Here is a 23,495-nt window from a genome sequence, read left to right on the forward strand (position 1 = left end):
GCGGGGGGCATTTAGTTCTGGAGTCTCTTCCCACCTGGAGGATGTGCAGGCCGCCTCTCCCACCACCCTGGCAGGACGTGTGTCCGCCTCCCTGTGGAGTCACCCGAAGAGAGTCCTACCTGAAAACTTTTCCTCAGACAAGTAGGAACCTCTCAAGGTTAAATGTATTGAGAAATTGGTGATGATACCCTAAAAAGGAAAGAATTGAGATGGAAAGATCAGGTAATTCACCACCATTAGAAAATAGGAATGAGAAAGAGCACTTCAGAGTTACACTCTGCCCTCATCAGTCAGTAGTTGCTGAATAATCTCAAAGTAATGTCATACTCTGTGCCTTCGTGATCATGAATGAATCCCTATAGTTTGTTTCTTTACCATTTGAATACGTATCTTAAATATGAACCTCAGACACATCCCACAACTCATGTCTACTTTGTCCTTACGGCTGTATCCAGGCGAGAAGTCATGTGAACAGAGAAACTCCTGCTGATTTCAGTTGTGTTAAATTGGATGCGATCATTTGTTCAAAACAGATCCACCTGTAAACATCTAGAGCCACTTGGAAGTCTTACCTCTTAGTGTTTTCATGATTACCATGTCACACGGGAAATGCATTCTTATTTAAATATTTATTAAATACTCATCACCATATCAGGCTCTATCTTAAGACATGCCACAGTTCCATAGTAGCATCTCCTTAAAAAAAAGTCAATTTAATTGTCCCTTCCAAGAATCCATAGCCTTGCCACTTCATGTATTCATGGCTTTTGTATTCCATGACATTCTTGCCAGTGTTGCAATCTCTTCATAGGTCTGTAAATCATGAATTCCCACCAGTGAACTCATCAGAGGTAAAGAGTCACTTTTAAGACTTCATTATAATAAACACTGTTTATTACTTGTTTCAGCATTTACAGTATTTACATATTGCACAATATCTGGATACTATCTTACATTTATTGTACAAAGGACAAATGAAATGAGCCTGGGTATGTTCACAGATTTACACTCCACTGTCTCCAAAACGTGACACGTTTTTTTGTGGGTTTTCATGCAATTCCAAATAATACTCTGGGAATTTAATTGTAAAAGTAATAAAAATATTAAATCATACCATATGCTGTATGAAAATATAGTTTCGGATTCTGTTTATGTTTCTAAAGAAATATTCTTTGAGATTTCACCTAATTAGGAAAAGGAAATCGCTTTCTCTGTCACTTTGTAGCCCTGCTCATCAGGCGTGGATCCTTCCTTCTTTTTCTCCAAAATCACAAGTGGCCAGTATTAACGTCAGGTACGCTGATTTGCTGAATACATATCTGCCAACAGTGTCGACATACACAACTCAAAGGAATTATGGAAGAGTCTGTCTGCAAAAATAAATCTCTTGTTCACAAGGGGATGTGTTCGTGAAGGTAGTAGGTTCTGTCCCCTGTTGGTTCCCAAGGCACTTCTCATGGTTCACGGGCTGCCGTCCCTCTGCCCTCTGTTCACGGCTGAAAAACATGGTTTCAGATATAACCATCCACATTTAGCGCTTCTAGAAGACCTAGATGTTGAATTATGTAACATAATGTGTTTATAAACACAAGGGATCAAGGGCTGCATGTATGTATATTTCGCTGTTCCAAAAAGCATAGTCCATTTATTGTGGAAAATAACCGGGTCCTACAGTTGTTACATGCTCACTGTGCTAAGGGGTGAAAACCTCCCTAAATACGACCAAACGCTTGTTAAAGTCTGAAGACAGTCCTTAACTCCTGATGTGTGTGTTGTCAAGTCCTCGGTAACTGGGGCCACCACTCCGATTGACAGTTGGTGGCAGTCCTGAGACACGGTCGATTGGCCTTCACACTTCCATCTTCATGAGCATTTGCAAAACCGATAACCAAGAATAAACTCTTTATTCTAGCACTCCATGCAGTATACCCGAACCACTGGTGTATCATTCGTTAATTTAAAAAATAATGGTAAGCTTCAGGGTTACTGAAAGTAGGCTGCATTTTGTAGACTGAACTAGGTCCTTGTTGCTCAGAACTACATTTCCTTGGAAACACTCCAGAGCTCAGGGTTCTAGCTTCCCTGAGCTGCAGCACCAGGTGATGAAGTGTGTGTGGGAGCGTCTCGAGTGGGTCTCTGACTATGAGGGAGAGTGGCTGGGAGCCTGTGGTTTCCCTTTGGCTGGAGGGGATCAGTTAGTGAGCTTCAGAAAGAAGGAGGCAAGGGGGTTTGTGCTCAGCTCACAAACGTGAAGAGTCCCTGTGCTCGGACCCCATATACACTGGCTGCTTCCAGGCTCAGCCTCGGAGAAGACAAGGCTTCGGTCTGGAGCCGGACGAGGAACCCTGTTCTGCAGCCGTGTCCGTCCCGTGCAGCTGCCAGGGCAGCAGAAGACAGGTGTTTGAGCCCCGCTTCCTCCACACCAGAGCAGCTGTGTTCTGCGAGTGCCCTCCTGTGTCTCACTGATGTCCTCACCCAACCCGCAGGGCCCTGCCTGTCTACGTTGTTGTGACCAACGTTGTTCTTGCAGTTTAAAACTTCTGGAATTAGCAGAAATTAATCTTTAAAAAATATTAGGAAATTATTATAGTTAGCAGAAATGTCTGTGTTTTTCCAACTTTACCCATTTCTTGACCAAAATGAACACAGTTACAGCCTGACAAGTGTGACAGTGGGCGCAGTGGCCTTTGGGCATCACACCTGTGGGCACACACCATCCTCGTCTCCCTTGTCCCACCATCCAGCCGGACCCTGACTCGGTGGGTCAGGGTGGGGAAGTGCACCAACTATCAGCACCTTTCCCGAGACCACATCGCCTCCCGCCAGGACTCCCTCCCTTTTCGGTGTTTCCATGAGTATCCAAAGCCCTGACGTGCCCATCCCGGGACTGATGCAGGGGTCGAACCACGCTCGGTTCTAGTTCCACACCCACGTCATTCCTTAGGTCGTGACAGTCATTCTTGATCTAGTAAGGACACCCTGCTGCCCCTCTAGGAGCAACCAACTGTGGGGGGGCACAGTTAATGGGTGTAGAGACCGGGAGCATGTTCCTGATTAGATGGCCACAGGGCATTTGGTCTCCCTGCCCCTAAGTGAATGGAAGTTGTTTTCCAAGGACGTGCCTGGCTCATCTCTGCAAACACTGGTGGTCTCACTATGAAGCAAGGCCTAATACGAACAACAACATCCTCTTCCCAAGCATATCGCCTGCAGAGACAGGAGAGTCCATCCACTGCTTTAAAAAAGAAGCCTCTTCTGTATGCCTTGTGGGCAGTGGAAGAAACCAGATAGGACTCAGATGGAAGTGAAGGTGAGGTCAAGTTAGGGCACGACATTTCTCAGCTCTGGCATTCAAAACCATGCTTTTCCTTCTCCCCAAGTGCAGAGTGCCACACAAGTGTCCGTGAACCGGCACAAAACGTGGCCTCGTAATCCCCCGCTCAACCCCATGCTCCACCCAACCCCCATGTTGCTCCTCTCGTTACCGTGGGCGTTTGGCGGGGACAACGTGGTGCTGGGGACGGGGCTGACTGTGCCTGCCTGGCCAGTCCCGGCTCCCAGGTTTGGCTCAGCCACTCCGCACTGTCTGGACGTTAACTTATCACCACCGGCTTTTCCACAGCGAGCGTCAGGACTTCTCTCCCCTCACACGAGACAAATGAGGGTAACCCTGGACAAACACAGCATCCTACCCCCTTTTTATTAATGCTTCTGGACAGCAGATAAATTGTCTGGGAACAGCCATGTGAGGACCAGAAGCATGTCTGGTGCGGGTAGACTTGGCTTCTGAAATGCCCAGCACCCACAAGACGCACGGTGAATGTAAGATTCTGCGACTGAAACCCACGGTATTTGCATCAGGAAAATAAGCCCTTTCAGCCATCTGTGTGGCTGACCGCTGGTGTTACAGGTCGCACATCAGCCCTCAAGAGGCCAAGGTAAAAAAATTTAGTTCATAAGCTCTTGATGTGCATTTATATTTTTACCGTTGGAGCCTATGAAAGAAACATATGAAGAGAATAGTTATTCTTGGCTATTCCTTATAAGCTAACTGGCATGATGATAGACTCCAACTCAAACATTTGCCAGATAATGTCTATAAAAGTTGCATGGATATGGTTAGTCATACACTCATTTATGAGTGTAAGTGAATGAGTGAAAGCCGAAAAGTGAACAGGCGTGATTTTAGACGTGCCTCCTGTTTTATGCACTAACATGCTGAAACTAGTCCACTAATGGGTTTTGTTTCCAGTTAGCACTCTGCCAACGGAGCCCTCACGGGAAAAATTCACAACAGCTGCCTGGGGTACTGTGTGCAGGTAGCCGGAGTACCTTACACTGATGGCCGTTATTTGGAGATATTCTGAGTGTCACTGGACTCAAAGTAAGGCTACTTAGGCCAAAGGTTGGGGGGGGGGGTGTTTCTAAACACCCCTGAATTTCTCACATCGCAAACTGGACTCCGGTCCTTGGTGTGTGTGCCAGTGACTCTGTGGTCGGCTTACCTTATCCCTCCAAGCACATAGGACTGACAGCCAGCCGGGTAAGAAGCCTGGCACATCTTTTATAGTCTGTAGTGAAAATAAATCACAGACCCTTGTCAGTTACGTCAACAACCCTTACAGCATTTTTTTTAACAAGAATATCCGCTGCTAAAGCCATTTCTTTAAATATTTTGAATTCCCTGGAAGTGATACAGAGACTGTCATGTGAAATCATGGGCTCTAAGTCATTGATTTCATCTTTTATGGTATTTCAGGGGCTTTAGCATCACAGGGCAGGAGGTGAATGGAACGGGAAGCCTGTGGGAGGCCAGATGCAGAGTCTTCTGCCCATTTTCTTCCCGCGGTGGCTCCCAAGCTCCTCAAAATGGCTTTGGTTTTGTGCAGCTTCCTTCCAGGGCATGTGCAGGCTGGGTCCCCACCTGGGTTCATCATACACAAAACCCTCTTACTTAAAGACAGTGGGTCAAAACTCAAGTAACAGAGCAGAAAGACCTGGGCTGGATAACAGAAGGAAGCAGTGAGCTAATTTCTGAGTACAGGCTGATTTTCCATAATATCTCACTTAATTTCCTATTAAATTATTCCATAGGTGCTACCTCAGAAGGACCAAGTGAGGTTTAGTGACCATGGCCGTAAAGGGCTTTCCTCAGCTTGAAGTTATGTGGAAAAGCTACAGCAGTTTATAAATTACTTCTCAAGAGTCTCAAAATCCTACTTAGAAATGGAGGAATTCATACTCTTAACTGAAATTCTGATAAGTAAACTGACAACAATGAATTTACACAACGTGTTGGACAAGCGGTTAACCTACCCCTACAAATACGCTCTTAAATATTTAGAGGACGTGATAGTTTGTGCTCAAAGGGGGAAAAAAAGAAAGGTCTAACAGCTGGAGACTGGGGCATCTGGGTTCCTGGCATTTTTTTCCTCTTCCCTCGCACACCAAGTCCTCTCCGGTGCAGTATTCCCAAATACAGCACACGTGCATGCAGTGTTGTGTGTGCTCAAGGTAAGGGCTCCCGTTTGCAGCACATCTAGAGGCCATGAGGTTGACCACCACCCCCGCCTCCCACCAACCCACATGTTCTCCAACCGTAAAATAATCTGGGGGTCCTATGAGGGTGCAGTCTGGAGAAACTTCATGTTCTGCTCTTCCAAAGAGCCCCCGCCCCCTTGGGACCACACTTTGAGTAAGAAGGCTCTGGTTCCTTTCAGTCCTGACCTCCCAGGATTCGTTTCTCCAGCTCTGTGTGGGCAGAGAGAGGTGCAAGCCACATCGGCACAAGCAGCTGCTCGCCCAGTGCACGCGTCTGTGGGCTTCGCGCCTCCTGCCCCCGCCTCCCAGAGGAGCTGTGATAAACCCTGGCGGCCACCTCGCAGAACGGATGAGTTGCTCTGAGCCAAAGGAGGCAGTGGGTGTGGACACACTGTCCTCAGGTCAAGCGGTGGCGTCTCTGTGTCAGGGCGCAAGCAACTGAAGCAGGTCGTCTGCTTGTGCGTCCATAAATGAAAGAAAGATCAGGAGTGACCGCCCCAGAGGCCATCTGCAAATTTAGAACCTGTGACCCTGTGATTTTAAGATGGGATTTAATATAAAAATATACACACATTTAAACAATAAAAACGAGAAGGTTTTCTGGTCCCTGGAATACTTAACTACTCTCAAACGGAAGGTGATGCCGTTTCAGAGGAAGGAACTGGGAAAAGAACACGTGCCAGCTGCAAATGGCCTGGACGATGGGTGGGCTGAGACAGAGCTGGAAAGTAAGTCAGAGCTGCGTGCCCACGTGCTGCTTGCCTCGGCTGAGCCCGTGAGGCCCCGGGCGCCACCCGCCGCCTCAACAGGGAGCCTCCCGCATCAGGTGATGCTCCTGGTCTTACTGGCCGCGTCACGCGTGCCTAGACGGGGACCTCCATGCTGGCAGCTCTGTTGTTGGGGCAAACTTTGCTGCCTAAGCAGAAAAAAACTTCCACTGCCTGTAAAGTGGCTTATGTGTTTACATTTTGTCTTTTGAAGGCAGGGCGGGAAAGTCTGGTCGGACAGTCTCCGAAAGCAGCCAGTAAGACACCTGATGTCTGCACACTTCCCTCCCGTGAGCCTTACATGAAATCAAGGTGCAGTCCCTGCAAACGAAGACGTCACTAGCTCCTAAGTCACTTGCCATCACTCTATGTTTTGTGAGGAGCACTAGCAGCCACTTTGGGAGAAACAGAATACATTTTGTTACAGACGAATGATCGGAAAGCTATGGCGAGCACTAGATTGAGGCGCGAACTCTGCATTTGTGGGTTAGCGACAGGCCAGCCAGAAGAGCAGAAGTTTAAAACAGCGATGAAGTCCTTCCTTAGATAACGAGGCTGTAATCCCTAACGGAAACAAGGAAGTCTCTGGTCAGGGTAGGGGGCCCCACACACATTCTTTATGCCCCAGGGCACAGAACTACACCCTAGTCATCTGAGCAACTCGTTCTTAGCGCTCGTTTGTCATACTGAGTAGACACAAACACAGACATCATGCCAGAATTCCTATACAAAACAAGAATGTGAGTGGAAGAGCTCAGCCGGTTCCAAGAGGTGATTAATTCCAGCGAATGTAAATAATTTTCCATTTGGCACTAGCTGCTGCAGAACGCAGTTACCTTCTTCCGTGGTCTGCTCGCCCTAACTCCACAGTTAATAGGGGGAAATATATTCGCACACAGGAGATTTAGAAGGAGGGGACTGTATAGACAGAAGGACATGAGAATCGTATCTACATGTGCTGGTTTTCCCAAAGCCGTCCGGATGCTGTCACTTACATGCGGGGACGGTGCAGTCTCTGGTGTTGTGGTACAGTCTGTGAAAGTGTTTGCTGCACTTTGGGCTGAAATAAAGAGGACCTGGAACACGGAAGGAGAAGCATGTCATGAGGCTCGCAGGGCGCCAGGGATGGGGCACAGGGGAGAGGTGAGGACACTCACCTGTGAGATGTTTTAGGAACTTGTCCTTCATTCTCAGATCTCGAGGGACGATTTCTGTTTGAAGGGAAAGGAGGTAATTATGGCATCGCTTGAGAGAAGCATTTTTGTCACGTGATCTAAGCGAAAGTTGAGGAAAGTTGCTGGAAAGCGCAGGTTACCCTGCACTAGATAAAGCCGATCGGAGCCCCCTTGATTGCTGTGTGAAGACTTGTAATCAGGGACATGTTTTTCTCCAGATAAACTATTAACTGTTCACAAAGCTTCAATATTATTTGTCTGGTCTCTGCCCTGATGGAAAAGACAGTGACCGCGAAGTTACAGGATGAAGAAATGTGTGTGGGTGGCGGTTAGTTTCCCGCAGCAAATCGCTTTAGACATTCTCATTTTGGAGAGCTTGGGAACCAAATCCCACGAGCTCTCAAAGTTCTAAAACGAAAACCCAGTCCTTCAAACAGCAACCAAAAACAATGTCATGAAACTTCTCTTTTTCTAGGTATCTATTTAGGAAAAGGACTAGATGCTTTCAAAACCACCTGTTGCCAAGGCTGGTGTACATGCATGGAAATAGCCATTTACTCGGTTTATAAGGTAAAAGGTAAAGTTCCGGGGGAAAGACAGCTGTCAGTTTTCACTGGGGGAACAGGCAGTGCCCCACTGACACTCTTTCTGATTCCAGGCTTGGTTTCTGCTTTTTCACTCGTCCGCTCTGGGTGGTAACTTTTGCTAGGAGGGCGTGTGGTTGCACTTTGTCTTCTCACAGATACTCCTGGTCGGGGGGAACGTTCCCTGCGGACCCTGCCCACTTGGTCTGAACGTCAGCCTCTATCAAACTGACCTTATCACACTTGACCTAATTGTGTCATGAAAGCATTAAAAGCTCGCAAGCTTTCTTTGGAAATTTCCCACGGGGCAGGCACTCTGGGAAGGCTGTGCCTCTGGCGGGGGTGCGGGGGGGCCGCTCTGCAGCACTTCTGCCTCAGTTGAAAGCGCTCTGCTGAAAGTATTTCCATTTCCGAAGTGACACATGACAGTTCTGTGCCAAGCTCCGACCTGGGCAACAGGTCCCGCGCCTGGAGCGGAGCGGAGCAGGGCTGTCGGTCACCCAAGTCCCCTTTGCTTCTCTTTATGAAAACACATTGTCTAGTTGTTTTCCCCCAAACAACAGAAATGGGTTTATCCTGTTAAAATACACGTTTTCTCCAGGACCGTATTTCCCAGCAAACACGACTCAGTGTCTCCGGAGACGCGGCGGACCCGCACACGTGCGGAAGGTCCCCACCCCCATCCGGGGCTCCCGGGACCCCCCCAGACCCCGCCCCGGATCCCCCCGGGCCCCGCCCCGGACCCCCGGGCCCTCCGGGCCCCGCGCACACCCCGGGAGCGCACTCACCCACTCGCTGCTCCTCGGGGTCCAGCGCGGAGTCCGAGGCCTCCCTGCGGCCCGCGAGCTGCAGCCTCTTGGCCTCGCCCGCCTGGCCCTTCCGGAGCTCCTGCAGGATCTCCGCGATGAGCCGCAGCAGGGTCTGTCCGTCGGCCGCCTCCCGGGGCGCAGCGACCCCGGGCCCCGCCGCCCCCAGCACCAGCAGCAGCCCCAGGAGCAGGGGGCGTCCCGGCCCGCGCATCGTGCGCTCGCTCGGCCGCAGGGAGATCGGCGCGCTGCAGGGGCAGGGCGTGGGAGGCGGGGGCGGGAAAGAAAGTCGGCGGGGGTTTGGGGGGGGCAGGCAGAGCCCGAGGCCGCGGCCCCCCCCGGGACCCCGAGCGGATGGGAGCCCGCGGCGGCGGCTGGGACGCGGTGTCCCCGGGACCCGCGGAGGCCCCGGCGCGGAGATGCTGGGAGCTGAGACTCGGGGCGCCGCCCCCGCCCCGGGTCCTGCCCCCGCCCTCCCAACTTTCGGGAGAAATGGCACCTCCGCTTGCACTTGGCTGCGGGAGACATCGGCGCAACTTTCTTAACCTCTGAGACCGTGGGGAGACCGGGGGGGGGTGGGGGAGACCCCGGAGGGCTCGGCCCGCAGGGAGCGAGGGGGACCCCGGGAGGGCTCGGCCCACGAGGAGACGAAGGGACCCCGGGAAGGCCCGGCCCGCGGGGAGCGAGGGGGACCTCGGGAGGGTTCGGCCCACGGGAGACGGGGGGACCCCAGGAGGGCCTGGCCCGAGGGGATCGAGGGGGACCCCGGGAGGGTTCGGCCCACGGGAGACGGGGGGACCCCGGGAAGGCCCGGCCCGCGGGGAGCGAGGGGTCCCCGGGAGGGCCCGGCCCACGGGAGACGGGAGGACCCCGGGAGGACCCCGGCCCGCGGGGAGTGAGGGGTGATCCTGGGAGGACTCGGCCCGTGGACTGGGGTCCTCCCGCCAGGGCAGCGCCGCGCCCTCCGGCGAGTGGGGGCCGCGCCCGAGTTCCCAGCGGCGCCTTTGTGTGGCGTCGCCCCCTCCTCCCGGCCGGACGTCCCCGAACCCCGACGAGGAGTCCCCGACAGGGACCCCCGCTCCAGCCGCCCGCAGGGTCGGGTTCGGGAAACCCCCGGCCCACACCTGCCGGCGCCGCCCGGGAGTCCACCTGCGCGTCGGAGCACGGCCGGATTACCTGTCCCCGCGTCTGTCCCCGAGACTGTCCCGGCGTCTGTCCCCGCGCCTGTCCCCGCGTCTGTCCCCGCGTCTGTCCCCGCGCCCCGCTACTCCATGCCCCGAGCAGACCTGGCGGGCGGAGCGCACAGACGCGCGGGGCGCAGACGCGGTGGCTCGGCCGCCCCGGGCGCTGGACCCGCCGCTTCTTATCCCCGCGCCGACGTCAGGCGGGTCCCCGAGGGCTCCGCGCGGGTCTTTAATTAGAAGCCGCTCGAGTGTTCGAACCCCCGTGCGGATCTTCGTCAGATACCCCCCTCCCTCCCGCCCCCCCTCCTCCCTGCCGCCCCCTCCTGTCTCCCCCCGCCGTCCGGGCCCCCCCCCCCCCCGAGGCCCCTCTCCTCCCCTCTCCCTCCACCCTGCACTCCCTCCCCGCCTCTCCCCTCTCCCCCGCCCCTCCCTTGCCCCTCCCCCGCCCCTCGGCCCCCCTCCCTCCCCAGTCTGTTCCCCTCCGTTCCTGTCACTTGTCACAGGATGAGAAGAAACGCCTTTACCAGGAACTCGGCTCTGTTTTTGTCTAAATGTGGATCTTGGGCTTAAAACACGAGCTGCCTGATCGCCTCACATTTAATAAGTCGATTAGCGTCTGCCCTCTTTGGGGGCTCCACTCTCGGGACCCCGCAGGCCTGCGCCGTCCCAGGCGGGGCAGCCCCGGGGGCAAGGAACCTCGGGGTGCACCTGGCGGGACGCGCGGGGCCCCCTCCCCGCCTCGCACCTGCCGGGACCCTCCCTCGGGGGACCGCGCCGCGCGCCCCCTCCCTTGCGCACGCCCGCAGGAGCCCCCGGGGCACCGCCCCCCCCCCCCCCAGGCCAGGTCGTTCCGAAAGTTCGGGTTCTTTGGGGACAGACAGGCACTTTGGGGAGGCTTCAACAATGTAATATTTTTCTTGTAAAATGTATTATCAATCAATTGCGCGCTTTCCCATTTTATTGGCGCTTTCTGGGCAAGGGCTGGACGCCCTCCAAGTCGGCGATGCGACCGGGAAGGTGTTCTCTGCACGAACCCGAAGGCAGGGCGCGCAGGGATTAAGGGCCCCCACCACCCGCGGGGCCGCGCCCTGGGACGCTGCGCACAGATGCCGCGGGCGGGGGGAGGGGCACCGGGGGCGGACCCCTGGCCGGCCTGGGGGGTCGCGGGGGCGGGCCCCCCAGAACTCTGCCTGCGTCCGGGTCTCCGGGCACGTCTCTCTGTCTCTCTGTGTCCATGTCTCTCTGTGTCTCTGCTCTCTCTGGCTCTCTGGCTCTGTCTCTCTGTCTCTGTGTCACTATCTCCCTGTCTCTGTCTGTCTCCGTGTGTCTCTGTCTCTATCTCTCCGTCTGTCTCTGTCTCCCGTCACTAGTTCTGTTTCCTCCGGAACACAAGTGAGCCCCGGGTAAATAGAATAGACGCAGAAGATACTAAAATGTGATCATCTAAACCCCACCCCCCCCCCCACCCGCATCTCTTGGGGGGATGTGTTTATATTCTCTCTTTAAAAGGAAATAGGGTGTTGTTTTTTTGGCAAGCACTATGACTAAAATGTGAACGTTTCTTTTAAGATATACGAGAGAGAGAGAGAGGAGAGAGAGAGAGAGAGAGAGAGAGAACTCATACCAAACAGTTCTTAGGCAGATAAAATGGGATTTTGTTTCCTTGTTGCCTTTCCCTTGGAGTCGGGGGTGACTCTCTTGCAGGAGCGCCGCCTAGTGACAAAAATTCCCTCTGTGTGCACTCAGCACTGGCCCGGGGTGCAGGGGCCCAGACCCGCCTAACAGCAGGAGCGCGTGAAGCCTCTGTTGTAAAATATTTTGGTGTAAAACTGCTTTTGGAAAAAAAAAAAAAAATGCTATGAAAAAAAAAAAAACAAGAAATTAGCTCAGTCACATATTATTTTAAATTTATACAGCGTCTTTCCTTTTAAATACTATTTTACAAAATCAGGTGAAATCGATGAAGAGAATTAAAAGGTACAAGTTCCTGTTATAAAATAAATAAGTCCTGGGGATGAAAGGGTACAGCACAGGAAATGCCGCCTATCATATTGTAATAATTTTATATTGTGATGGTGGCTACACTTATCAAGGTGAACATTTTCTAATGTATGTCATTGTTAAATCACTGTGTTGTGCACCTGAAACTAATATTACATGTCGACTACACTTCTAGAAATAAAAAATAATTTTAAAATTAATTTTTAAAATTAAGATTTTTCTAAATAATTCCTGTTAGGATTATTTCCCCCTCCCCAACCGACCATCCAACCAAGGAGGCCTTGCTAGCAATTAATATTATCCTTTTTTCTTTGTGGTTTGCAATGGGACAAATGGATTTCCTGAATGACTCAATTCTACTGCCCAACTGTATGCACCAACACTTCAGCTCATCTCAGTAGATACTTACATGCATAAACCACAGCAGGAGAACTGGTGCCTGGTTGGTGTTTAGTTTCGTGAGATCTGGCAATTAAGAATCAGACAATCATGTTTTAATTCATTCATTTTTGCAAAGCTCTGTGCTGAAATGACTCCAGGAACCACTGATTTTGTATAAATCACTTCTACAGACTTTCTCAACTTAATAAAAAAGTGCACTGATTTATAAGGTCTACTGAACTGTTCAATTTATGGTGTTGTCAGTAAGAACTCCTTGGAGTTCACTCACCAGAATTATGGGTATTATAGCCATTGTTAACACATTCTGATTGGCTAAATTAATTGTGCTGTTTAAGGCAAAATACATGTAAACTGATTTACACGAAAATGCTAAGCTGTGAGGTTCCTGGGTGGCTCAGTTGGTTGAGCTCAGGTTATGATCTCCTGGTTCCTGAGTTTGAGCCCCACTTCGGGCTCTCTGAGGTCAGCACAGAACCTGCTTCAGATCCTCTGTACCCCACCTCTGCCCCTCCCTCACTTGTGCACATCCACTTTCTCTCTCAACAATAAAATAAAAACATCAAAATTACAAAAAAAAAAAAAAAAAAAGAAGAAGAAAATATGAAGTTGTATTTGAAAAATGGCTTAGTCTCTCTACTTCTTTCCTGTAAAATGAAGTGGTTGGACTGGATGGTCTCTGAAGTCTGAAGCTGTAAAATTCTATGATTGTTACCAAAAATAGTCTGAAAACAAAAAATTCAGTGTTCCTACAAAGAGTTAAAGACAATTCACTGAAATATTCACTATGAGTTTTATCATTTGCTTCTGTGCAAGAATAGGTGATATATTCATATTAAATAATCTAATTCCCTACTTCAGCAGGTGAACAACTTTCCATCATGAAGGAGCCAAAAGACAAGACAGCAACGCTGTATTCTAAGCATCATTGGCAAAGTAACTCTTGCTACATTTGATTTAGTTTTGTTTCCTTTTTGACAAAAGTATGTTGGATCGTAGAAAGAAAACTAACAAGAGAGGGAAGAGTTGTGTTTAACCTACTTTTATTGTAGATCTATGTTGTGAGGGGGCAAGTTACATTTTCAGTTTATAAACAGCAAAAAGCTCCAATGTTTCAACACAATGACTTTTCTTTCTTCCTGAAAAGGTATAAAATTTGAGATGACCCTTAACTGCCTTCAAAACTGATAAAATAGATATATATTAACCACATGTTTTTAAATGAGCTATTACATGAATTGAACTATTATGTTGATCATTTAACAGTCTAACTAAGATCTTATTAGATAGAAAAACAATTATCTTTAATAAAGGCTAACTTTATGTGCTATAAAAAAATGTAATGTGTTCTATTATTGCTGTTATAGAATACGTTATTAGTGTGCTAGGAATGTGCTAGAAAGCATATGAAGCATTTCGGAAGACAAGATCTCTAACAGGACCTATCCTTCTGGTGCAAGTGTAACCAGTGTCATCTCTAGTCAGTTATGGTGTGTGCGTGCTCTCTAGCAATTTATTCTGGATGAATGGAATTCAGCCCTTTACTAAATTCTTTCCCTCGTACCTAGAGGAAGCACACCCCCCCCCTTTTCATTTTCCGATGCACGTTTTTGCGTCTGCAAAACCACACTGCAGTGCAAGTCCACAAGAGATGAGCCAAAGGTCTTGTATGAAGGCTTGGGGTGCTCTATAACTTGACTGGCTTACTCTTGCTCAGTTTTCTTGTCCCATGGCCAAGAGGAAGAGACTATTAGCGGGGAGGCTTTAAGGGAGCACGGCCTTGACTGTTCCTGGAGCTGGTTTAGTCACGAAACCCAGCTAGAGAAGAGGTGTTAAAGCTTAGTGACACTTACCTGCCATTTGAGGCTCCAATATCACACCTTCTGGTGGCAACAACAGGAGTACATTTAAATGTCCACACCCTACACCAGCATGGGAAAACAGAGCATCCTGTTTGGTAACAGCCCATCTCAAATTCATGACCAAGTGGCCTCTGGGAATATATGACCAAAATGGAGTCATATATGCCGAGGAACACACCAATGTACCCACTTCCATATATTTTTTCTCTGTGCATGTAATATCCTGATCAAAAGTGACATATGTAATGACTGGTGTCATGTAGGCACTCTCAAAGTGCCATAAAAGTGCTGTATTCCAAAGATATTCTCAAAGCAAGTCATAGTTGTTTGGGGGTGAGAAAACTACTCTATCAACCAATTCATACATTTTACTGGCTTCATGAAATAAAACTTAATTTCCCTTAAGTTAGTTGTGGGGAGGGGTCTATTTGTGCTGTCGCTCAGGCTCTGCCCTTTCTAAGGGCCTGGAGGTCCCTATGGGTCCTCTGCAGCTGGCCTGGGGGGGAAGGTTATTTAAATTAAATTAAATTAAATTAAATTAAATTAAATTAAATTAAAATTATTTAAGGCCTGGAGGCCAAGGCTGGGGATGGCCCGTGTCACCCAGACCTGTGCTCCCCTGGTCAGCATCCAGCCAAGTGCCCCTCAGCAAGCCCGTTCTATCACAACAGGTAGGTTGGAATCGGTGTGAGTAAGAAAAATATGCTTTTCCACAGACCTGGCGATCAGAGTAGTGAGATCCCAGAGCACTGGTAAGGGTTCACACCAGTGAGTGTGGATTCTCACCAGTGTGAGGGCTCCCACCAGTGAAGTGGGTTACACCAGTATGAGGGCTCAGAGCAGCATGTGGGGGCTCACACCAGTGAGGGGGGGGGGTTACTGCTGGAATGTGAGGCAGAACACAACCTGCTTCTGGGTGAAGTGATATATGTATGGCTGGTTAGGGATGTGAACTCGTAAGAACCTCTGACGATCATGGAAACATTTGACTCTTTTTGCCACTGTCGCCGTGCGATCCAGTAGGCAAAGTGGATTCAGGACACTCAGCAGCCCTCAGACACAGGTGAAGCTCTGTTTCTGACAGAACTTCGAGTTTCAATGGACGTCAAACCGAAGCAGCTCTATTCTCTGCCAAGCAGGGTGCTGAGAACCCTCGATTCGCTCACACATTCAGCTGCCGCTGGTTTGCATTCCTAGATGTGCAGGCTGTAGAGGGAGAATCCGTGTCTTCTAAGACTCCATGTCATCGGGGTGACAAACGTGTGGGTGCTGCTGCCTCTCGGTGAGCCCAGGGTGGAGGGCAGTGCGGATGGGAAGGGGACCGGCAGGCATACGTGGCACGTTTCCAACACCCAGGTGTCAGAGAGGAGTGAAGACAGAGAGGTCTTCCTAAGTCCTTGGAACTTCTGCCGTCACGTGGATCCGAAATCTTGGTAACTGGTGTGCTGTGGCCCCACTCAGCTCGCGTTCGGGTGTTCAGAAAAGACCCTGTTCTCCTCTGTATGAACAAACGACCTCAGTCAGATGGTAGTTACGGTGCCTGTGATGGATCCTTTTCGAAGGCTTTAAGGTCCAAAGGGTCGAAAGGCCAACAGGTTTTCCCCCCCATCCTTAGTGGACGCCTGGTTCATGAGTTGGGCGTGATGCGCTTTCACTGGCGTCCTGACTTTCTTGCTAAGTTTTACTGAGAAGCCGAATGCTGTGATAATGACTCTTGCTGCTATGTATGCAACACAATGTGTTATACTGTTGTCATTTCGCACGTAACTGTTAGTACCTGTTTATAAAAGCGCCCATTAAACAGAGTAGGGTAAGAAGGGCCTATTCTAATAGTGTTCTAGCAAAAATGTAAACACTATCTTGTACAACAGGATTTTGGCAGATGGCAATGGGTGATTATTTTCTCCCCACAGAGTGGGAACATTTGAGTTTGACAAGAGATCCCATCTTTAAAAAGGGCACTTTATTTTCGGGTCTTTAAATTGCTTTGACTTTACTAAGATCAAAACCTTGCACATTTTAATAATTGATATTGTATCTCATTTATATTATAAAATAAAAGCTGAATGTATATATAGCAGAAAGCAAATGTAATTGTCATTATTTAGAATCTTTGATATCTGACTTTCTTCAGATGGGGCCCTCACTAAATGTTATCAAATGTTATCAATAACCATAATGTTCCTGAAGATATAACTGATCCAATGAAGGTCTAGGTTGACACAGCCACTCCTGGGCTCGATTGCTGTCATTTTAAAGGCATTTCTAGTTGGAGTGTTAGCAGTACACAGTTTCAAGGGATCTGTTTTGCTAAAACTAGCATATAGATGCTGAAGCAGTGGGCAGGTCTTAGACCTCATGACTGCTGTTACCGCTGTTTCATTGTCAGCACACTGAAATCAGACTGATGGAATACAGTGGGTACAAAATAAGCCAATCCCAAGGCCTTGCCTGGGTCCCGCTGTTTTCTAGTATAATCTGCATGTACAAGAAGTAAAAGAGCTCTTTACAGTTTTGACTTTTATTTGAACCTTTACGTTAGCAGCTTTGTCAAAGAACAGTCCCACATGTAGGTTTTGGCGATTATAATTCCCTCCATCTTTTACAATGCATTTAATTTTGAGAAACTGATATATGCTATGGTAATATCTACTCTGCAAAAGGCAAAAACATTTAGATGAAAAGTGAAAAATGGAGTCAATCACTCAGATGCTTCCAAATGTTTGGCATCTGCAGAAATTCCATCTGAATGTCTGGTTCAATTTTTTATAAAGTGTTTTTGTGGGGCTGACCCTGAGAATATGCTTGTAATTGCTAATGTATATTCCTGAGAATATGGGTGAAATTTAAGTTGACTTGAATCTTAACTATGCTGAGGATGTTTGTCATTTAAAGAATCTGTGGCTAATTTTTAAAGCAAATAAACACTTCATAAGGAAAATCACTTCATTTTTTTTTTGGTAAATTTAAATTTATGTCACTGTAGAAATGGATTTTTAAAACACTTGTGGACACTTTAGAATTATTTTGATAATGTCTTGACATTTCAATAGTAGTTATTTAAAAGCTAGTATTTAAGCTATAATAAGCTGTATAAGAACATTGTGATATTTGCAGATGAACAAGGATGTTGTGTTCACTGCTGTGGAATTCTGCATTTTCGAGCCTCCTCACCACAAGCAGACTCTAGCTAGACTTGACTAGGACAGTGAGGGTAAGGGGTTTGGGAAAAATATGTAAAAGTCTACTGTACCTCCTTTCTGTTGCTCGAGAAAGATGCACCCGTACCATCATCATCATCACCATCATTTTCTGTAACATCCTCTCTGGAGGAGGGACCCCGTCCACATCATGCACACATTGTCTATGCATATGCTGCCCTTTGCAGAAACTGTTGACTTGTATCGGTCAGATCAAATCAATGAGTCTCAAAGAGACCTAAGCCAACACACACATACCCTGATTCAGTTTACGTTCCACATGTGACTTAGAGGCTGTTCAGTTCTTGAGACCCCTCTCTTGCGGCTGCTGCGGACGCCAGTCGGGACCTTGCTTCCTCGCACTCCTGGACCAGCTTGGCATCCTCTGGGAAACCTCCCAACCCCACCCACCTAGAGAGTCTGAGTCTGTGTTTTAGTAACATCTCATTCACATGAAAGGTTAGAAGCACCAATTTACCTTGTTTTCAGGACATTAGACCGTGTTAAATGTTGTCTGTTGATTTCTAGGTGTGCAAAAGATCCTCACCAACTCGCCTCCCTTCTGTTCAAGGCAAACGTAGTGTTTCTTTGTCTTTTCTCCTCCGTTGGTGCCACCGGAAATTCTACAACACGTGCGCCTCGATCTTACATTCGGTACAGATCACACCCGACCTTCCACCCTGTCCCTCTCCTCCCCACTTCGGCGTCCAGGCCTCCACTTTTTACTTTCAAAGTTGGCAACTCATACGTTCTGATCAAATCACCAATGAGTCTATCATGTCTGGCTCGAGCTGACCCAAAAGTTGACAGTGAACGATTTAGCGATGATTTTTGTATAGAAAACTCAAAAGCAGCGTGAAAGTACATATGTGAAACACATATACACACATGCATACACTTCCACACCTATGTTTACATACGATTACAGACACACCCACTTCCACACCCACAGGTGTTAGGTTAGCAGCTTCTGGCCTTAGTCAGTGGCTCAAGGGTGTCATTCCCTTGGGCATTTCATCATGGCCACAAGCTGGCTGCCTCAGACTGACGGTGTTTTCTTGTTTTCTCCCCGTTCTCAGGTAGAGAATCGTCTCAAGCGAGATCTGATATGGGGTACTGGTGAGTGTCTGTAGCATGTGGCCAGCCCCCTCTGTAGACTGGGAGCTCCCTGTGTGCTTTCGCACTTCCTGCCCCTGCCCCCAGTGCGTACTGGATACGTTTCCAGGGCAGTTTTGCCCTTTAAGCTAAAAGGTTAGTGGCTTGGTGGAGCCCCACGGTCTTCAGGAGGACTTTGAACTGAAAGCAACATGCAGGTGAGAATTTGGTAAAGGTTTTGGAGAGCAATGCTCATGAGGGCCAGTTGGTCAGTCAATAGGGGGCACTATGCTAGAGATGGCTATTTACTTACTCTCTTATTTACCACTAGAATAGGAGGGGAGGGGTACCTGGGTGGCTCAGACTTTGGCTCAGGTCATGATCTCAGGGTTCATGGGTTCGAGCCCTGCATCAGCTCTGTGCTGACAGCTCGGAGCCTGGAGCCTGCTTCGGATTCTGTGTCTCCCTCTCTCTCTGCCCCTCCTCCCACACGTGCACATGCTCTTTCTTTCTCTCAAAAACAAACAGATAAACATTTTTTTTAAAGTATTAAAAAAAAGAATAAGGAGGGGAGAGTTTGATGACATGATTATTTACCAAGTTATGGACAGGCTATAGGGAAATCACAGGGTGATTGCAGTACCCAGGGCCTTCTCCCACCCCTGCACCCCAAAGGCTGAGGGTGACAACAATGAGAAGGGTATGAACTTAGGTGAGAGGCAAATCAGCCCGAGGGGACTTCAAGGGGAGGGAGCAGGGGGACAGTAACCTACCCGAATTTTCCTCCTCCGTCTGATGTCCTACTGGGCTTCCCGATGGCTGGACGGCACCAGAGGCTGGAAGGAAGGGACCATAAGGTGGATTATGTTCAGTCCACTGGAGCAGACATGGGGAAAGTCTGCAGAGCCTATCAGAAGGCCAAAGAGAAGCTGTTTTCTACCCGCAGGACACATCTCCTGTGCATCTTCAGTAAATGACACTGAGATGTGAAGGAGGTGGTGCCTTGTGGATCAGCTACACACACGGTTTCTTATGCTCCAAGCAAAGCCATGTTGACGCCATTAAGGCAAAAGTGAAACCTGGAATGTGTGAAGCAGAAAAGGAGCAGGACCTTGGTGGTGGTGTGGGCTTGCCGTCTGAGTGGTGGCACAGCCGTGGCCAGCCTGTGTACGCAAAAATACTTCCCCACCTCTCCACTGGCCTTCCTGGTCCCTTCATTCAAACTTGGCCTTACCAGAGATTACTTTAATGCATCAGTGAACCAACCTGCCAGCCAATCAATTGGGGTGATTGGGGGCTGCTACTGTGGATGTGAATCTAGGTTATTCCGCACACAGATCACAGCTTACTCTTGTCTTTTTACGTCTTTCATCAAGAACTGAGGCACCTCCATTTTACAGAAACCGGGGTTTTTGTGCTTGACGTGTCTTTGTGTGAAAACCTCCATTTATCACTCGTGGTTTTGAGTTAACTGATCATCATAGGGCACTGCATGCAGCTGGTGCCCGTGTCTCGAGTGCCCCAAGGAACCACATGATTTCCAGGGAAGTCTGCATCTTCTGGTATTAGGGCCCCAATCCCCCTCGCTTAAGTTAGAACAACTCTGCTTTCATTTTCAAATTGGGCTTCTGCTTGATTTTACATTTAGCAAAAAAATGTAGAAGTTTCGCTGCTTAATAAAAGTTGAGAATTACTGATCTCTTCTCATGCCGTCCCCTTTGTAGGGTTTCTTTAGGCAGGTTAAGTCTCTTAAGATCACACGGCTTATCAAGTAGCAGAATCAAGCCAAGGTTCAGGCTTTTGATGTGTAGTCCAGAGCCTCTTCCACTAGGCTCCATAGTTTCTTATGCTAATTTTTAAAGGTAACCACATAAATAGACTTATTTTATAAAAAAAACAAAAACAAAAACAAAAAAAAAAAGAAACAAAAACAAGAGTTGGGTATCTGAGTGGTTAACAGCATTCCTGGGGAACCAACTGGGTAAAGACAGAGGAGGAGCTGTGCCATCCACAGGACCACTAAGGCAAAGGTAAAAGCTGAAGCCACCCGGGTCGAGCCACTGCTGGGGCCTGAGCAGGGCCGTCCGAGACCCAGCGTCTGGGAAGTGAAGGAGGCTGGTCAGGAGCAAGGTCACCCAAGGCCCCAGGGCCTACTGGTGTCGTTGACGTTCAGTGAAGTGAATGAATCTTTGGACTGAGGTTGCCTGGGAAATCTCAGTGCCCATTGGTGGCCAACAAAATTAATCTGTCTTACACGTATTGACCATTTTATTTTAGTTTATTTCTTAATGTAATTGGCGAAAAATGCATTGGTCCTGTGTGGCCCAGTCTTACCCAGACAGAGTGATACGTGATCAGGTGAGAGTCTGTCCGGTGAACTGTCAAGATAAATTCACTCGCCAAGTGTACCAACCACAACGTTACCTGTTTTTATGCGGGTACACTGATCCTTAGATTCCCTCCGTTGCTATGGTAACCACTCTGTTAATTTATCCTCCCTTTAAATGGAGCTTTAATTAGCATTCAGTTTCAGTCTTTCTGCTGGCCAGGAGGCTTCAGTCTGGGCTTTTATCACCAGGCATTCCTCTGTTTAGCATTTTTCCTCCTGATTCTTTTTTTTTTTCAAGATAAACATTTATTTTACAGTATGAATGGCTAACATCCACTAATATCCATCTAAAAGTACAGTATGATATAGTATCTGTTTTTGCTCTTCACTGTGAAAAAAACACAGTTTGTGTTTATATAGAATAAATCAGGAGCCCCTCCCCATTCCACTTGGCCTCCAAAATAGTTTGGAGAGCCCCCGATTGTTTTGACACACTTCATATAAACTGAGAGGCAGACACAGCTCTCTTGCTCTCTGTCCCTGGCTCTCTCTGCTGCTGTCTCTAGTATAGATTCTTGAATCTTTATACATTTTTAAATAAAACACAGCTCCTTTATTTTGCCTAAGGGTTTCTCCTGAAAATTTCTTGCTTATCCATAGATCAGTATATTTCCTTGGCAGGCGGTCACTCAGAGTCTGATTGAAATCCATGTTGAATGAGATTGGCCATTTAATTGAAGAATATGTCTTCGATGTACAAGATTTTCCTCTACTAGAGGCTAAAACATCTCTTTAAATAATTCCATAACCCTTTCAAAATAATAAAATGAAACGTGCATTAAATTAATTACTTTATGCTAATAGTTGATTTGATATAATTCCATGGGTTTGAAGAAGTGAATTGATTCCTTTGAAAACACGATGATGTTCAAGGGTCTAGTAGGCTTTGCTTCACATCTCAATTTATTTCAGACAGTCAATAGTCACAGAAAGCAGTTTGGTCTCAACAGAAATGTCAGCCTTCTTCCCCCAAATGATGAGAGAAGAGAATGTTTTCCTTAAAGTGGATTAGAACCTGCCAGTGTTAGTCTTAAGACTTGACCTGCTAGGTACACATCAGCAGTATCCATATCAGTTCAACTATGGAAACCTTGAGCCTGTGATGTAACATCTCTATCTAGAGAATGGGTTGCATTACTGTATCTAAGTACCACGTATTTAAACTAGATCTCTGCTTCCTGAGTCCACAGCACTGTGTGGCCACACTGACCGGGGTAGTCTCTGTGCTATGGCTTGTGTACTTTTTATGTGTGTGTGTATTCCTTTTAAAATTTATTTAAATTCTAGTTAGTTAACATATAGTGTAGTATTGGTTTCGGGAGTAGAATGTAGTGATCCACCACTTACATATAACACCCAGTGCTCATCCCAACAAGTGCCCTCCTAATGCCCATCACCCATCCAGCCCATCCCCCAGCCTCCTCCCCTCCAGCAGCCCTCAGTTTGTTTTCTGTATTTAAGAGTCTCTTATGGGGGCGCCTGAGTGGCTTAATGGGTCAAGCATCCAACTTCAGCTCAGGTCACGATCTTGCGGTTTGTGAGTTTGAGCCCTGCAACGGGCTCTGTGCTGACAGCTCAGGACCTGGAGCCTGCCTCGGATTCTGTGTCTCCCTCTCTTTCTCTGTCTCTGCTCTTCCCCTGCTTGTGCTCTCTCTCTCTCTCTCTCAGAAAAGAATAAACATTAAAAAAATAAATTAAAAAAAGAGCCTCTTATGGACTACCTCTCTGTTTTTATCATATATTATTTTTCTTGAGAGAGAGAGAAATCAGGGAAGGGGCAGAGAGAGAGGGAGAGAGAGAATCCCAAGCAGGCTCCACACTCAGCACAGGGCCTGACGAGGGGCTCGATCTCATGACCATGAGATCATGACCTGAGTTGAAATCAACAGTCAGAGGCATAACCAACCAGAGGCCACCAGTCACCCCATGATACTTTTAATCCAATGCTCATAGTTATTAAAGACCTAATATTATTGCAAACATGAAAGTAAATATGCCTCTAAAAAGATATTTTAATTTTTTTTAAGTACGCTTCACGCCCAGCACCAAGCCCAACCCAGGGCTTGAACTCACGACCCTGATATCAAGCCCTGAGCTGAGATCAAGAGTCAGATGCTTACCAACTGAGCCACCCAGACATCCCCTCTAAAAACATATTTTTAAAAATTCTTTACATTTTTATTAAAGTTCTAACCACCCCAAAGTGTTCAGCTTTAAATTCTTTTTAATGTTTACCTATTTTTGACAGAGAGAGAGCACACGAGCACGAGCAGGGGAGGGGCAGAGAGAGAGGGAGACACAGATTTCGAAGCAGGCTCCAGGCTCTGAGCTGTCACCACAGAGCCCCACAGGGGCTCGAACCCACAGACCGTGAGATCATGACTTGAGCCCAAGTTGGATGCTTAACTGACTGAGCCACCCAGGCGCCCCCAAAGTGTTCAGCTTTATTTCCTTCAGTGCCACTGAGGGGATGGCCAGTCTTGCTGGGAAAC

At 48.2% G+C, this 23,495-nt stretch overlaps 1 protein-coding gene across 3 annotated transcripts; it reads right to left on the reverse strand.

The window, feature by feature from the left end:
* Nucleotides 1-876: 876 nt before the first annotated feature.
* Nucleotides 877-10,323, reverse strand: ALKAL2 (ALK and LTK ligand 2). 3 transcript variants are annotated; one of them, XM_086699899.1, is made up of 6 exons: nt 10,050-10,304; nt 8,856-9,121; nt 7,466-7,519; nt 7,304-7,384; nt 4,506-4,571; nt 877-1,496 (listed from the first exon to the last, which is right to left on the reverse strand). In XM_086699899.1, exons 2-5 carry the CDS (start codon nt 9,085-9,087, stop codon nt 4,507-4,509), a joined length of 432 nt encoding a protein of 143 aa, XP_086556025.1. In that variant the 5' UTR covers nt 9,088-9,121; nt 10,050-10,304; the 3' UTR covers nt 877-1,496; nt 4,506. The 3 variants fall into 3 exon arrangements, with proteins under 3 accessions (XP_086556025.1, XP_086556026.1, XP_086556024.1); XM_086699900.1 differs by lacking the exon at nt 7,304-7,384 and having other exon boundaries at nt 10,050-10,323; XM_086699898.1 differs by lacking the exons at nt 877-1,496; nt 4,506-4,571 and adding an exon at nt 4,590-4,924 and having other exon boundaries at nt 10,050-10,322.
* Nucleotides 10,324-23,495: the final 13,172 nt, after the last annotated feature.

The sequence above is a fragment of the Puma concolor genome, chromosome A3 (assembly GCF_028749965.1).
Source record: "Puma concolor isolate L17-30 chromosome A3, mPumCon1.1.hap2, whole genome shotgun sequence".
In the NCBI taxonomy this organism is placed as follows: Eukaryota; Metazoa; Chordata; class Mammalia; order Carnivora; family Felidae; genus Puma; species Puma concolor.